General features: G+C 41.4%; 1 protein-coding gene across 1 annotated transcript in view; it reads left to right on the top strand.

Annotated features, from left to right (window-relative positions):
- celsr2 (cadherin, EGF LAG seven-pass G-type receptor 2) overlaps positions 1–15,290 on the top strand; it is a 90,659-nt gene extending 75,369 nt beyond the window's left edge. Inside the window, exons 13-35 of the mRNA XM_066670256.1 lie at positions 182–341; positions 446–587; positions 679–799; positions 1,178–1,361; positions 1,510–1,611; positions 2,056–2,150; positions 2,269–2,478; positions 2,738–2,921; positions 3,144–3,462; positions 3,590–3,757; positions 4,045–4,171; positions 4,300–4,500; positions 5,268–5,442; positions 5,546–5,658; positions 5,813–5,895; positions 6,178–6,304; positions 6,488–6,598; positions 6,881–7,008; positions 7,157–7,233; positions 7,398–7,556; positions 7,771–7,950; positions 8,028–8,241; positions 12,902–15,290. Of these exons, the coding sequence (XP_066526353.1) occupies positions 182–341; positions 446–587; positions 679–799; positions 1,178–1,361; positions 1,510–1,611; positions 2,056–2,150; positions 2,269–2,478; positions 2,738–2,921; positions 3,144–3,462; positions 3,590–3,757; positions 4,045–4,171; positions 4,300–4,500; positions 5,268–5,442; positions 5,546–5,658; positions 5,813–5,895; positions 6,178–6,304; positions 6,488–6,598; positions 6,881–7,008; positions 7,157–7,233; positions 7,398–7,556; positions 7,771–7,950; positions 8,028–8,241; positions 12,902–12,908 (3,387 nt within the window). The 3' untranslated portion in view covers positions 12,909–15,290. The remainder of the gene's footprint in view (positions 1–181; positions 342–445; positions 588–678; positions 800–1,177; positions 1,362–1,509; positions 1,612–2,055; positions 2,151–2,268; positions 2,479–2,737; positions 2,922–3,143; positions 3,463–3,589; positions 3,758–4,044; positions 4,172–4,299; positions 4,501–5,267; positions 5,443–5,545; positions 5,659–5,812; positions 5,896–6,177; positions 6,305–6,487; positions 6,599–6,880; positions 7,009–7,156; positions 7,234–7,397; positions 7,557–7,770; positions 7,951–8,027; positions 8,242–12,901) is intronic.
- Positions 15,291–15,627: the final 337 nt, after the last annotated feature.

Genomic DNA, 15,627 nt, shown 5'->3' with positions numbered 1-15,627 from the left:
AATCTGTAACACAACAGTTTACCTATCCAGAGAGAAAAATACAACACATTAAATACCGTTTATGATATTTATGAGAACCCAAGGGTCACTGAATATATTTGTAATGTTTTCTTGTCACAGTGTCATTTAAGCTTAAATAAGTGTACAATTTTATTTAAATGAATTTCTCTGTTGTTTTCAGGGTGTGTCCATGAGTTCTGTTTCTCTGAGTGTGCACGAGGCCTTGAAGCTGAATGTAGAGAGTGGCTGCAGAGTGCCAGACCAATGTAGCTCCAACCCCTGCCCTCAGCACACTTACTGCAGCAAACACTGGGACACACATACCTGCACCTGCCACGCAGGTGTGTGTCCTGTCCTATAAAGTCATAAAAGTGTCCTGAGAGTTATCGATCTATGTAACAACATTCCCCTAAACTTCCTGTCTTTTCATATTTCTGACTGTCAGGTTACTACGGTGACAACTGCACAGACGCCTGTGCTCTGAACCCCTGCGAGCACCAATCGGCTTGCAGCAGGAAGCCAAGCTCCGCCCATGGCTATGTCTGTGATTGCCGCAGCAGCTACTTCGGGCGCTACTGTGAGAAAAAGTGAGGATAATAATAAACAATGGAAAAATATAATTAAACATTAATTTAATGTATTTTTAATGCATTCTTTAACTGATATGTGTGTGTTTAGGACTGATCTCCCGTGTCCTCGTGGGTGGTGGGGTTATAAAACCTGTGGCCCCTGTAATTGTCAAACTGATAAAGGCTTTGACTCTGACTGTAACAAAACTAGTGGAGAGTGTCGCTGCAAGGTAACACACACACACACACACACACACACACACACACACACACACCTGTTTGGACCCATTTTCTTTAACCAATTCCTGTTCATTTCTATGTTAGAAGAACTTGCATTGCTCCCACTGTAATGAGGCCTGTAGAGCCCAGAATTAAAAGGGGACTTAGCAACAAGTACTCGGACCACAGACTGGAACAGGGCAGGGTGTGTGTGTGTGTGTGGCTGATTTAGATTACACTCTGTCTGAACTGAACTGTGTGAGGGATGAAGTTCTCAGACATTAATGAGGTTTTCTTTTTCCCACAGTGAGTGTGACCTTTTCAGTGATGGACTTCTCTTACACTCTTATTCTCTCTCTTTCTCTCTCTGTGTGTGTGTGTGTGTGTAGGATAATCACTACCGTCCAGTGGGCAGTGATGTATGTTTGCTGTGTGAGTGTTACTCCGTGGGCTCATTCTCCCGAGTATGTGACCAAGAGAGTGGTCAGTGTGAGTGTAAGCCGGGGGTCATAGGTCGTCAGTGTGACCGCTGTGATAACCCCTTTGCCGAGGTGTCCCCCAACGGCTGCGAAGGTGAGAGGTCTCCACACACACATACACACAACATCACACCATCACACACTTCACCATAAGGGGGCGCTCAATATCAACCAGGTGAACTTAAAAAGTGTCAGTCAAATGAGTGTGCGGGAATGAGTATAACATATTCTCTCTCTCTCAGTGATCTATGACAGTTGTCCTCAGGTGATTGAGGCAGGGATCTGGTGGCCCAGGACTAAATTTGGTTTACCTGCAGCAGTGCCCTGCCCCAAAGGCTCCATCGGTAAATTTCCAGATATAACTATTATCTCACATTGCTCTTAAACATTTAAAAATGATGGTTCTTCAAGGGTTCTTTAATAAAGGAAATTATTTTATAAAGAACCCTGAACACTATAATTAATGGTTAAAGGGTTCTTTGAATAATGAAGGGTTTTTTCAAACTGAAGGAGAATGTGCTATATTCTATAAAGCACATTTTAGAAAAAGGTCCTATACGACACCAAAAACAGTTCCTCTATAGTTATGATGTCAGGCTTCTTACAACAGAGAAACCGTTTTTGGTGATGTATAGGTGCCAAAAGGTTATTCAAATGTTCAGAGTTTTATATAAGACCATTTCCTTTAATAAAGAGCCTTTGAAGAATAAAGAGCCATCATTTTTAAGTGTGTACATCATCACAGACTTGCCCTACATCATCCCTCTCTCTCTCTCTCTCTCTCGTAGGTACAGCTATAAGACATTGTGATGAACATAAAGGTTGGCTTCCTCCGAATCTCTTTAACTGCACCTCTCTGACCTTCACCAAACTCAAGCCTCTGGTGAGAGTCTGACTCTGGGCCTAAGGAACTGCTACTGGGTTCAAAAGTGTAAATGTTGTTCTGAATTCTTTCCCTCTCTTTCTGTCTCTCTTTCTCTCTCTGTCTATCTGTGTCTCAGTCTGAGCAGGTGGGGCGTAACCTCTCAGTGCTGAATGCCTCTAATGTCCAGCAGACTGCTGCATTGCTGTTTAATGCCACACTGCATACACACTCCTATTACGGCAGCGACATCAAAACAGCGTATCTCCTCACTCAGGGTCTCCTCCTGCATGAGAGTTCACAGCAGGGCTTCAGCCTTGCCGCCACGCAGGACATCCACTTCAACGAGGTACACACTTTCACAGGACACACCTACCTAGTCTTGAGATTGTACCAGATATTTTTCCAGGGTGTGTAAACACAATGGGTGTGTGTGTGTGCGTGCGTGCGTATGTGTGTGTTTTTTTTTTACCATGCTGTGCTAGACCGAGTGGTCATAGGAATTATTCACATTCAGAATCCATCAACGGAATCTGGTATTGTTTTGTTAAGCTCTGTTTGTGTATGTGTGTGTGTGTGTGTGTGTGTGTGTGTGTGTGTGTGTGTAGCATCTGCTACGGGTCAGCAGTGCGATGCTAGCCGCTGAGACTCGTCCCCACTGGGAGCAGATCCAACAAACCGAAGGGGGAACAGCCGCTTTGCTGAGACACTTTGAGGAGTACACACACACACTTGCCCAGAACATGAGGAGGACTTACCTCAGCCCCTTCACTATCGTCACTCCCAACATAGGTAAAATACACACACACACACACACACATATTAGTTTCTCACACACTGTTCTATATATACACAGACTAAAGAACACTAGAACTCTCATTAGAACACGGTACTATTCCTTCTGTGCAGTTGTAATATAACTGAATGTAACCAACTGAGTTACCCGGGGTGTCTTTTTGGGGGCGCTATATCTTCACAATATTGTGTATTATTCTGTGTTGTTATGTCCCAAAGTGATCTCCATTGATCGCTTGGATAAGATGAACTTTGCTGGCGCTAAACTCCCTCGCTATGAATCCCTGCGCGGACCACGCCCCCTTGACTTGGAGACCGCCGTCACTCTCCCAGATTCAGTCTTCATCCCCGCTGCCGAGGGCAAAGGTCACCGCCATAACACAGAGCCAGTCACAGAGCCGGCTAGGAACCATTCGACGAATCGGAAGAGACGCCACCAGGACGAAGGCAAACAGCAAGCGGTCGCCAGTGTCATCATCTTCCACAGCCTCCGAACTCTACTGCCTCAGAGATACGACACGGACAAGAGGAGTCTGAGGTACACACACACACACACACACACACAGATGCACACTCCTAATAAGGTGTATCATCAGTACCTATGGTATTAATAATAATAATATGACTAATTTTGTTTGTTTGTGTGTGTGTGTGTGTGTGTCTAGGGTACCTAAGCGTCCAGTCATTAACACTCCCGTGGTCAGTATTACTGTGCATGATAATGAGGAGCTGATGCAGCATGCGCTGGACAAACCCATCACGGTGCAGTTCCGTCTGGTCACCACAGAGGAGCGCTCTAAACCCATCTGTGTGTTCTGGAACCACTCCATCAGGTCAGTACCCACCGTTGCTCTTAAAACATTACCTGAGATACAGACCCGGACTACTCAGTCCTTCAAGAATTCAGCAGTTTATGGCCCATGGAGCGGGTTGCCCACATGCGGGCACTCATGTGCAGACTCAGTTTAGAGCGAAATGTGTGAGGGACTATGTTTGTGATGATCTGTGTCCTGTTGGTGTTTATTATACACCACACTATGGGCCTTTTCCTGCATATTACTGTTGCTGTAATGTGTGTGTGTGTGTGTGTGTGTTTGTGTGTGTGTGTGCGTGCATGCAGTGTGGGTGGTCCTGGTGGGTGGTCCTCTAAAGGCTGTGAGGTCGTGTTTAGGAACAGCACGCACATCAGCTGTCAGTGTTACCACATGACGAGCTTCGCCGTTCTAATGGACATTTCGCACAGAGAGGTGGGTTCAAACACACACACACACATAAATCAACACACGCAAATGCACTCAAAAATCTATGGCTTAGTACACTTCGATTATTTTCTCTCTCCTGTCATAACATACCCCTCTGTGTGTTTTCCTGACAGAATGGGGAGATTTTACCCATCAAGCTGGTGACGTGGAGCTCGGTGGGTGTGACCTTGTTCTTCCTCTTCCTCACTGTGGTCTTCCTCAGTTTCCTCAGAGCCATGAGTAGCAACAGAGTCAGCATCATCATCAACGGAGCGCTTACACTCTTCATCTCTGAGCTGCTATTCATCCTCGGCATCAACCAGACAGACAACCCGGTACCGTCTCTCTTACTGTCTTTCTCTCTGTCTCTATCTCCCAATCTCTGTCTCTCATTCTGTCTTCCTATCTTTATACGGTCTGTCTTTCTCTCTCTGTTAAGTCTTAGGCATCCAAGATAATTATATATATTTAAACTAATGCCTTCTCAGCAAGCGTGGTCCTTGTATAAAGCTATATATAATCACAGTAAATACAAAATAATCATATAAAACCAATGAGAAATATAACCTTTTTTTTTCTATAAAGTAGTAGGTGTGAGTGAGTTTGAAGAACAAGATTTTGTTCATATTCTCATTAATTGCATGAATTTGTTAAATCAACAGCATACATTATTTAAAATAATTATTTATTAACTAGGCATTAGATGATAACCTCAAATAATAATATGGACTGCCACAAGCAGAGATTTGGATAAAGTTAAACCAACACATTCTCACACAGAATATCACACTTACCAGATGTTATTTGGTTATATTCTAATGTTGGGCATTATTTGTTCTTTGCTTGTTTGTTTTTTGCAAATTAACACTTACTCCTCAGATAAATAGCTTTTTAAATCTCATAATCTCTGGTGTCTAAAACCATTGCACAGTATTGTATATAGTACAAATTTATGTGCATTCTTTCAGTTTATTAACTTTCTCTCTCTCTTTCTCTTCCTTTATTCTCTTTCTCTCTCTATCACTGACAGTCTGCTACTCAACCATGCACAAATATACTCTCACTCTCTCTCTCTGTGTTGTGTGTGTGTGTGTGTGTGTAGTTTATGTGTACAGTGATTGCGATCCTGCTGCAGTTCTTCTACCTATGTGTGTTTTCCTGGCTGTTCCTCGAGGGGCTGCATGTTTACCGGATGCTCAGTGAAGTTCGGGACGTTAACTATGGTCCAATGCGCTTCTACTACCTCATTGGCTGGGGGCTGCCCGCCATTGTCACCGGTGGGCTTGCACACACACACACACACACAGTCCCACAGACCCTAGTAAATTCCTGTTAAAAGTCTAAAGGCTGTAGTTTTTTATTTATTGTTGTTTACTGCAGGTTTAGCAGTGGGGTTAGATCCGGAGGGTTATGGCAATCCTGATTTCTGCTGGCTCTCTATGTATGACACTCTGATCTGGAGTCTGGCCGGACCCCTCGCTCTCGTTGTGGCAGTGAGTGACACTTTGTTTCTTAAACAAGTTTATTTTGATCATTTAATCAGGAAAAAAAGTTTATAATATTGTATATTTTAATTCAGGAAGTAGCTTTACTAGTTGTTAGATGTCTGTTTGTTCATTTTGTGTGTGTATGTGTGTGTATTTGCAGATGAATCTGTTTCTGTATATTCTGGCATCCAGAGCCTCTTGCTCTCTCAGATCCAACAGCTATGAGAAGAAAGAACCACCAGTGTGAGTATAAATAACACACTCACACAGTGCTGGGTTTATTTTCTCCAACTTCTTTGTAACTACACATAATGGCCATTTTATTTGAAACACCTACTGTATACAACACTCTTTAAATGTGTAAACGGTAACTGGCCACATCATTGTAAACATATACCAAGTGCCATTTACCAATCTTAAATGTGTTTCTGATAAAATGGACAGTGATAATGAACATCTGAAAAAGGCCAAGAGTAATAATGTGTGTGTGTGTGTGTGTGTGTGTGTGTGTGTGTTTCTATGCAGGTATGGGTACCGTACAGCGTGTGCAGTGCTGTTGTTGGTGACGGTTACGTGTTTGCTGGCTCTGCTCTCAGTGAACAGTGATATGATTCTGTTCCATTATCTCTTTGCCGCGTTCAGCTGCATTCAGGTACAAACACCACACATCAGAACATAGCTGTGAGGATCTGATTGAGTCCAGGGGCTGGTGTTGGGGATTAGTTCTGGATCACATTCACCACACCATTAAGCTGGGTTTGTTTTCTTGTTTATTCATTTGTAATTGACTTTATGTGTGTGTTCTCTCTGTCTCTCTCTTTTTCTCTCTTTGCAGGGTCCATTCATCTTCTTTTTCCGTATTGTGTTTAATAAAGAAGCTCGCAGTGCAATGCGTTACTGCTGCGTCAGGAAACGTCCCGAACACATCATCAAATCCAAACCTTCAGTGAGTCACATGCACACACACACACTCTCATTTAAATGCATATACATATATTTATTTTGAAGAATGGACTTAAGTTATAAGGAGTGTTTCAGCATGGAGGCTTTGGATGTAATACAGGGAAGGCAATCAGAACAGAGCTCATTTACATATAAATATGTTAGAGCCATAGTAAAGAACTCATTTGAAAAGGCACAAAGGAAAGGTGGAACTTGAATTGTAACTGAGAATATACTCTATGTTATCAATTTCTGTTCTCTTTTTCTCCCTCTCTCTGTCTCTCAGTATACCTGCAGCAGTGCTTATGGAGATGGACGTTTGTATCATCTCCCCTTTGCTGAGTCCAGTGTTTCTCTAAATGGAACAATTCAGAGCAACAAAAGTCAACATAGTTATGTCCCGTTCACACTCAGGTACTCTCTCTCTCACACACCCCATCATGTGTGTGTGTGTGTATATATATATATATATATATATATATATAAATTAATGAACGCACAGATATCAGGCACTTTTTGTACTGTTTACAAATACATGTTTTTTGTTGTTTATGTTTGTCAGAGATGATGGAGGTTTGAAAAACAGCCGAATCGAGCTCGATGATCAGAGATTCCACGAAACCAAACCTCTCCCGGACGGTCAGAACAAAAACAGCCAAACACATACATACAAACACACACACACACACACACACACACATCCGTTTGAAACAGAGACACTTCTCTCCAGTTTACAACAGAGACTGAACACACTTCTCTTCAGTAACACGTGTGTGTATGTGTGTGTGTGTATGTGTGTGTAGATCATGACTCTGACTCTGACAGTGATTTGTCGGAACTGGAGGATGACCAGAGCGGATCGTATGCGTCCACACACTCTTCCGACAGTGAGGACGACGGGCAGTTCCCACAGGAGGAATGCTGGGAAAATCTGGCAACCAATACTGCTAAGAGAACACCAGGTAACACACACACACACCATATCCACAAAATGAAAAGCACATACATAAATATACTTATTCAGCATTCAGTTTAGCCCCACCCACTGAGCCAACAGATATGAAGTGGATTTTTTTTGTTGTAGGTTTTAGTGACTAAGAAATTTGTAAGTGTTAAATGTAAATTAAAAAAATCGTAAATTTAAATTTTGTGTGTGTGTGTGTGTTTGTGTGTTAGATTCTACTGGTGGTGCCCCCTGCTGGTCAGGTGAAGGAGAGGCAGAAGGAGGTGGAGCTAGGCTGAGGGTGGAGACTCTAAACCATACAGAGGAGAGAGCAGAGGATTATGGGAAAGAAAACACACTACCACTACTGCTACTGCCCAGCCTACAAAACCCACACACGCATCCACACAAAGGTACACATCCACACAAATGTACACACGCGCGCACACAGAAGCAGATTATAAATTTCTGGAATCTTTGGAATATTCAGGAATTCTGAAGAAGAAGCCGCTTTCTCCCATCGCTGAGAGAAACGGAATCAATCGCTTCCACAACCAGCTGTCAGTCAATGCCTCAGGGCCTGCCTCCTCCAGAGGCTCCTCCTCCAGTGACAGCCAAGGGGGCGGGGCCAAACAGGACCAACTGAATGGAGTGGCCTTGAGTGTCAAGACGAGAATGGTGGACAACGACTCGTCGGGGTCCGAGTAAGTGAGCAGCTCTGCATTTCACACTGCACAGCATTAAAGGTGCGGCCAGTCGTTTTAACTCCAAGACCTCAAAGAGGCCTCCCACATGCCATTAGGTGTCAGTGAACAGTCTGTTTCATATGGTTAAAAAGAACCAGTGTAGGAAATGACTGGTTGCACCTTTAAAATACTACTTTAAAAGAAACTTCAATAAATGTGTGTATTTTTAGCAATAATAGTGTAGTGTTTGTTAAGTGTGTGTTTAGCATTGTTTATCCTGTATAAATGTCCTGGGTTCAGAAATTTGAAAGTTTTGTGTCAAACTGGAGTTTGTTTAGTTTATTGTGTATTTGTCTCAGTCTTTGTCTCCACCATGTGGTCACTGAGGGAACTGCATCACAGTCTAGTCCCTGACACTTATGGTGCTTTTCCACCACATGGGTCCAGTTCTACATGACTCGACACGGCTCCTCTCGGATTGCTTAAAAGTCAGGTCGCTTTTCCACTGGCAGTGTACCTCCATGAAATGGAGCCAGTGACATTGCAAATCCCTGTCTCTAACAGGAATCGCTGGCTTTGAAAACCACAACAGCGACAATAAAGTTAGGTGCTGTTTACTCATTGTGTATTCGCCTGTTGTTTTCGTTTTTTGGATTAAACACAGCTCTGTGCCCCAGTTTTACTTGATGCACGTTCGGGTTTCACTTGAAATTTTCATCGGCCCAAGGAGCATATAAACCTCTTCAAAACACGTTGTGAGTCCAATAAAAATAAACGTCAAAGCCACTATAACTTTAGAGATTTTACAAGCAGTTTTACACAACATAAACTCTCCAACCAGACACGTAACTCGCGTTTCCTAGGAGACACAGATAAATACAAATGTACTACTCAATGCAGGTATTGTTTGCGCTGCTATTTGTGTAGATCCACAAAGAAAAAGACATGTAAAATGTCTTTGGGTTGTGGATATGGAGACTTGGTCAGTGCGGTCTCTACACACTGCAGCAGGAGCTGGAGATTAGTGAAATAGTACATAATTGTGGCTGCATTCCACCTAAAATATTTCAGAACCATCTGTAGCCATAGCACAGCAATGTGTTGCATCATTTGAAGTGGAATGGAAAATTTGAATGAAGTTCGAATAAAGGCTATAACAACATGTTTTGTGGTGCACCATGTTCTCTACAGGTAATACTCATTATTTAAGGACATGTGCATTCAGCTCTATGTAATGCCTTGTAGTTTCCCATAGATTTACTGTTTAATCCGTCCTCCACTGCACAAGCCTGTGTTTACTGTGCTTTGATCTCATTGGCTGTTGATGTATGGCATTACTTTTGCACCACATATATTGAGCTAACAAGAATGTTTCTACGCAACATGCATATATATTTCTCCACACGTGTGGATATTTTGAGCAAGCAAGGTTTCTGCGCACACACGTGGATATTGTTGTGCACACACAGACATTTCAAGCGAGCAAGAAGATTTCTTGAATGCACCCTACAACCTTGCTCTCCTGTCCTGCGTGCTCAATGTCTCTGACCTGTGCACTCGCTCCACACTTACAGCCTTACAAACACACGCTTACAAAGTGCCTCCGTTTCAACCAATCAGAAACAACAAATGACAAATGTAATTTCTGATTGGATACCTTGACAGAAACCTCCTTGCTCACTCAATATATCTGCGCATGTGCAGCAATATCCCCATGCATGCTCAGAAACCTTCTTTGCTCAAAATATCGTCACACGCAGAATTGTTGCACAAAAATAACACCATATTGACGACACACGTTCAGCCTTGAGATGGTGGAGAGTTTACAATATATGATTAAAAAAAATAATAAACATTTGATATGCTGCGATTTCAAGGCAAAAAAGTCATGTAGTGTAACCCCAGCATGCCAAAGAAGCACGCTAACACAGGTCAGCAGCAGTCCTTAGAAAGTGCATTTCACAGTCGGACAAATATCCTCATAACAGTGTAAAAATCTATGCAGTCAGGCTAGACTGTCTTTTACTTGTTAATGCATTGTGGAAATATATTTTTATGGCTCTGAAACTTTACTTAACATTTTAAATATGCAATTAATAAAGAAGTAAATGTTAAAAGAAGTAAAGGTCTGTATAGCAATATAAATATCTGGATTTATAGGCACCTATCTAGTAGTTAAGATAGTTAGAGTTGGTATCAGTACTCAGTATCGGCAGATACGTGAACATGAAATATCAGTGTCAGTATCGGAACGGTATCGGTTCATCCATACCATTTAGTACCTACTTGGCACTGTTGGAACCTGGAGTGATCTGCTACTGAAAACTTAACCGGTTCCAGGGACTAGATATGTCCAGTGGAAAAGCTAAAGAGCCGTGTAGAGTTGTGTAGGTTGCATGCAGTTGAAAAGTGCCATTAGTTTCAGCTGTTAATTTTTAGATGCACAGCACCATGTGGAACTGGCTAAGTCACTCATTCACTTATATACACAATTCTCCTCTGATTCATAAACTATTATGTTTTTGTGTGATCTGTTTCCTGGTTAAACCATCTGTCAATCATCATCATATTGATTAATTCATAACACGATTTCATCTTAACTTTTACAACCCCAATTCCAATGAAGTTGGGAGGTTGTGTAAGTCATAAATAAAAACAGAATGTGATGATTTGCAAATCCTTTTCAACCTATATTCAATTGAAAACACTACTACGACAAGATATTTAATGTTCAAACGGATAAACTTTTTTTTTTTTTTTTTGCAAACATTCACTCATTTTGAATTTGAGGCCTGGAATACGAAAAGTTGGGACAGGGGCGTGTTTACCACTGAGGTTTTTGTAGGTGGAACTATTTCCCATTCTTGCTTGATGTACAGCTTCAGTTGCTCAACAGTTCGGGGTCTCCGTTGTCATACTTTGCACTTCATAATATGCCACACATTTTCAATGGGGGCGGCACGGTGGCGCAGCAGGTAGTGTCGCAGTCACACAGCTCCAGGGGCCTGGAGGTTGTGGGTTCGATTCCAGCTCTGGGTGACTGTCTGTGAGGAGTTGGTGTGTTCTCCCCGTGTCCGCGTGGGTTTCCTCCGGGTGCTCCGGTTTCCTCCCACAGTCCAAAAACACACGTTGCAGGTGGATTGGCGACTCGAAAGTGTCCGTAGGTGTGAGTGTGTGAGTGAATGTGTGTGTGTCTGTGTTGCCCTGTGAAGGACTGGCGTCCCCTCCAGGGTGTATTCCCGCCTTGCGCCCGATGATTCCAGGTAGGCTCTGGACCCCCCGCGACCCTAAATTGGATAAGCGGTTACAGATAATGGATGGATGGATGGATGTTCAATGGGAGACAGGTCTGAACTGCAGGCAGGCCAGTCTAGAACCCGCACTCATTTACTACAAAGCCACGCTATTGTAACACGTGCAGAATGTGGCTTGGCATTGTTACTTCTTATTTCAGCAAGTTGTCCCTGAAAAAGACATTGCTTGGATGGCAGCATATGTGGCTCCAAAACCTTAACAAACGTGCAAGTTACCCATGCCATGGGCATTAACACACCCCATACCCTCAGAGATGCTGACTTTTGTACCTTGCGCTGATAACAATCTGGACAGTCCTTTTCTTCTTTGGCCCGGAGGACACAACGTCCATGAGTTCCAAAAACAATTTGAAATGTGGACTCGTCAGACCACAGCACACTTTTCCACTTTGACTCAGTCCATCTCAGATGAGCTCGGGCCCAGAGAAGCCGGTGGCGTTAGTGGGTGTTGGTATACGGCATTCACTTTGCATGGTAGAGTTTTAACTTGCACTTGTAGATGGAGCAGCAGACTGTGTTCACTGACAATGGTTTTCTGAAGTGTTCCTGAGCTCATGTGGTAACATCCGTTACAGAATGATGTCGGTTTTTAATGCAGTGCCGCCTGTGGGATGAAAGGTCACGGGAATTCAATGTTTGTTTTCGGCCTTGCTGCTTACTTGCAGTTTTTTCTCCAGATTTTCTGAATCTTTTGATGATGTTATGGACTGTAGATGAGGAAATCCCTAAATTCCTTGCAATTGTAAGTTGAGAAACATTGTTCTTACTGTTGAACGATTTGCTCACGCAGTTATTGACAAAGTGAACCTCACCCCATCCTTGCTTGTGAATGACTGAGCCCTTTAGGCATGCTCCCTTTATATCACTCACCTGTTTCCAATTAACCTGTTAACCTGTGGAATGTTCCAAACAGGTGTTTTTTGAGCATTCCTCAACTTTCCCAGTCTTTTGTTGACCCTGTCTCCACTCTTTAGGAACGGGTTGCAGCCCTCAAATTCAAAATCAGTGAATAGTTTATCCATTTGAACATTAAATATCTTGTTTTTGTAGTGTTGAATTGAATATAGGTTGAAAAGGATTTGCAAATCATCACATTCTGTTTTTATTTGTTTTACACAACGTCCCAACTTCATTGGAATTGGGGTTGTATATATTTCTTTTACTCTTTTTCTCATTCATTTCTTTTTTCCAAGTCTTTGTAAATCTTAATCTTTCTTCTTGTTTCCTCAAGCTTTCTTCTTTCTTTCTTTCCTTCCCTCTTCCTCTCTGTCATTTGTGCTTTTCCTCATCCTCCCCTGGAAGTCCCAGTCTAACCAGAGTGTGATTGGTTGATCGTCTTGATGACAGGAGGTGTGTCTTTGCAGGTCCTAAACGTTACATTGTGGCCTGTCTGACATCAGGAAGCCCCGCCTACATTGAACTGGGACCAGTGAAATCAGGAGTGGCTAAAGAAAACGAAGGCAGAGAACAATCCCATGATTCCTCGTGTCTCCACACTGTGCCAAACCTCAGCTCGCACTGACCACGCTTTTTTTTCATTTTTATTTTTGTTTACATACTTGAAGCGATGCACTTTTTTGGTTTGTTTGTTCATGTTTTTGTTTTTATAAGGATTTACACTGCCCAGTAGGATGTGACTTCAAAATTAGTTCAAAATAAAAGACAAAAATTTTTCAGATTACCTTCAGGTTTTTCATCTAGGGAGAGTTTTTAGTTTTTATTTACATTTTTTTTTAAATAGTATCAGGGAAGTTTCCTTCACAAAGCTGCGAAAAAGCTCCACCGTCAACTGTACAGCATTTGATGACTTCTGTTGAAATTTCCACCTGAAGTTCTGGAAGTTTTTGGACTCCAGACACAGGAGACACACTCTGAGACCTCTTCAGGCTCTGCCTACCAATGTGTAAGTACCTGTTGCTAGTTTGGAGAAGTTAGCAACCAGAACACAACTTAAGAAACTGTAAATCACAAGAACTACATTAGAGTCAGTGACGGTGTGAGTATCTAGAACGTGAAGAAGATGGTGAGAAGCTGCTTTATATGATCAACGAAAACATTGCACCCAATGATTCTGAGTATGATCACTGTACCACTCATCAGGGTGCAGCACTAACAGAAAATGAATAAATAAATGTATATATGAATTATAAATTTTTGAGTAACTCAACAAAGCAAAAAATCGTATACAAAAAATCGTGCTCTGAAAGACACTCCTGATGTCCTCAAAGCTGTGTTCGACTTTAGTCTGAATGGGATTTTCATCGATGTTCTGTGAAGCTTGTTCAACCTGGCAACAGTCACTATGAAAGAACACAGTAGTGGGCGGGGCCTCTAGAGGGTGATGACCGATGTCTTCCGGTATTTTATTTGTTACAAACCTGCCACAGACTGCATGAAGAAATGAGACTGGAAAAGACTGAAGGCTTTTAATTTTAATCACCCCACCTTCTCCATCACTCAGGCTTCATTTTCTACCATCCACAGAGGAGAAGACGAAGAATCACTGGAAACTTTGATACACTGACTTTAAAAAATATCAGGAAATAATTTTATAGAGACATTTATAAAATGTTCCCGATTTTAAACATTTCATCTGAAAGATGTTTGCCCTCAAAATGAAGGCTTGTTTTGTATTTTATATCTTAGAAATGAAGGATGCTGTGGGGTTTCTGTAAAATATTTGAATATGTGTGAAAAAAGCCGTTTGTTTGGATCAAAGTGAGGTTTTTAAAAATGTACAGGTCTGATTTCTAGGATGTAAATATTTTGTAAGCTCATTGTCTAATATTTGAGTGAATGTACAGGTACTAAATATTTCACTACTTCTTTTATTCTGTGTTTAAACCTTGGACCATAGATGAGCTTAAATCATAAGCAAAGCACTGTCTTCTTTTTTCTTGTCACATCTGGAAGGTCAATTCATGTCTCTGACCAACAGGTGCAACTGAAAACAATTTCACTGAAAACCCAGTCAAAATGTTAATGTTTCTCAAGAATCAGAAAGCAATGAGTCATGTTCTTCAGTTCTTATTCTCATTACACTGACACCTAGTGGCCTGCATGAATAAGAATCCTGTTTTATACTTGGCCGTCCCCATGTGGAGGACCCACTTTGTGGGGCATAACCTTGTTAGTTCAGGGACAACAAAGCAATCACATTTTTTCATCTTGTGAATTATATTGAATATGTTTATAATAATTTTTCTCAGTACAAATGACTTATTGCTTGTTTAAGGTTTAGTTTTTGTTTTATTTTCATGGTACACCTTCATTAGAAGTTATCCAGATGTTTAGCTGAACACCAAAAGGAAACTCAACTTTTCATATTTAATCAAAATCTTTTTGCTAAGAAGCAAAGACAAACTTAAAAAAAAGAGATTTTATACATTTTTTTGATAAAGTTGCCTAAACCTTTTTTGTTCAGCAGATTTAAAAAGGCAGTTTTCTTTTTTAACTGTATATTGTCATGGTATCAGGTTTCTACTCCACAGAGGTTACGTTACATTTTACTACACTATGTATTATTTCTCATTAAATTATAGCTATATATGCTCACTAGCACAACCTGCTGGACACTAATGACACTGGACAACATTCAGCTCTACCTGTTGATGACTGTTGTAAATCAGCTAAAGCAGTGATTTGGAGAGAATGAAGTCTGCTTTAAGCTACAGAATTATAACTGAATGATGGGACTTTAATAATAAGACACTGTTTGTATTTTTGTATGTGAAAATGCTTTGTACATGATTTTTGCCGAAACTGGAGTAAAGCAATTTTCTTTTGAAATATTTGAATGATTTTGTTGAGTATTTTTGCTATATTTCTGACTTCATTTCTATAAATATATGTTGAACCAACTCACGTGGAAATATTAAATTTCCTTCTAAAAAGCCTAAATGGAGTCCATCAGCCAATGTTTGGAATTTGCTCTAGTTTTAGCACTGGAGCTATGAGGCTAATGTAGCTAATCAAAGTATTTACATAATACATTGTGGTCAGTGAAAACGACTGGGATCAGATCCCACAGCTACAAACATTGCTGAACACAATACTACCCAACATGATTTAGTAGAGCATGCATGGGTTG

This window comes from Hoplias malabaricus, chromosome 5, assembly GCF_029633855.1.
Source record: "Hoplias malabaricus isolate fHopMal1 chromosome 5, fHopMal1.hap1, whole genome shotgun sequence".
In the NCBI taxonomy this organism is placed as follows: Eukaryota; Metazoa; Chordata; class Actinopteri; order Characiformes; family Erythrinidae; genus Hoplias; species Hoplias malabaricus.
Note: the sequence above shows the minus strand (reverse complement) of the source record. Positions and strands in the feature narration are given on the sequence as shown.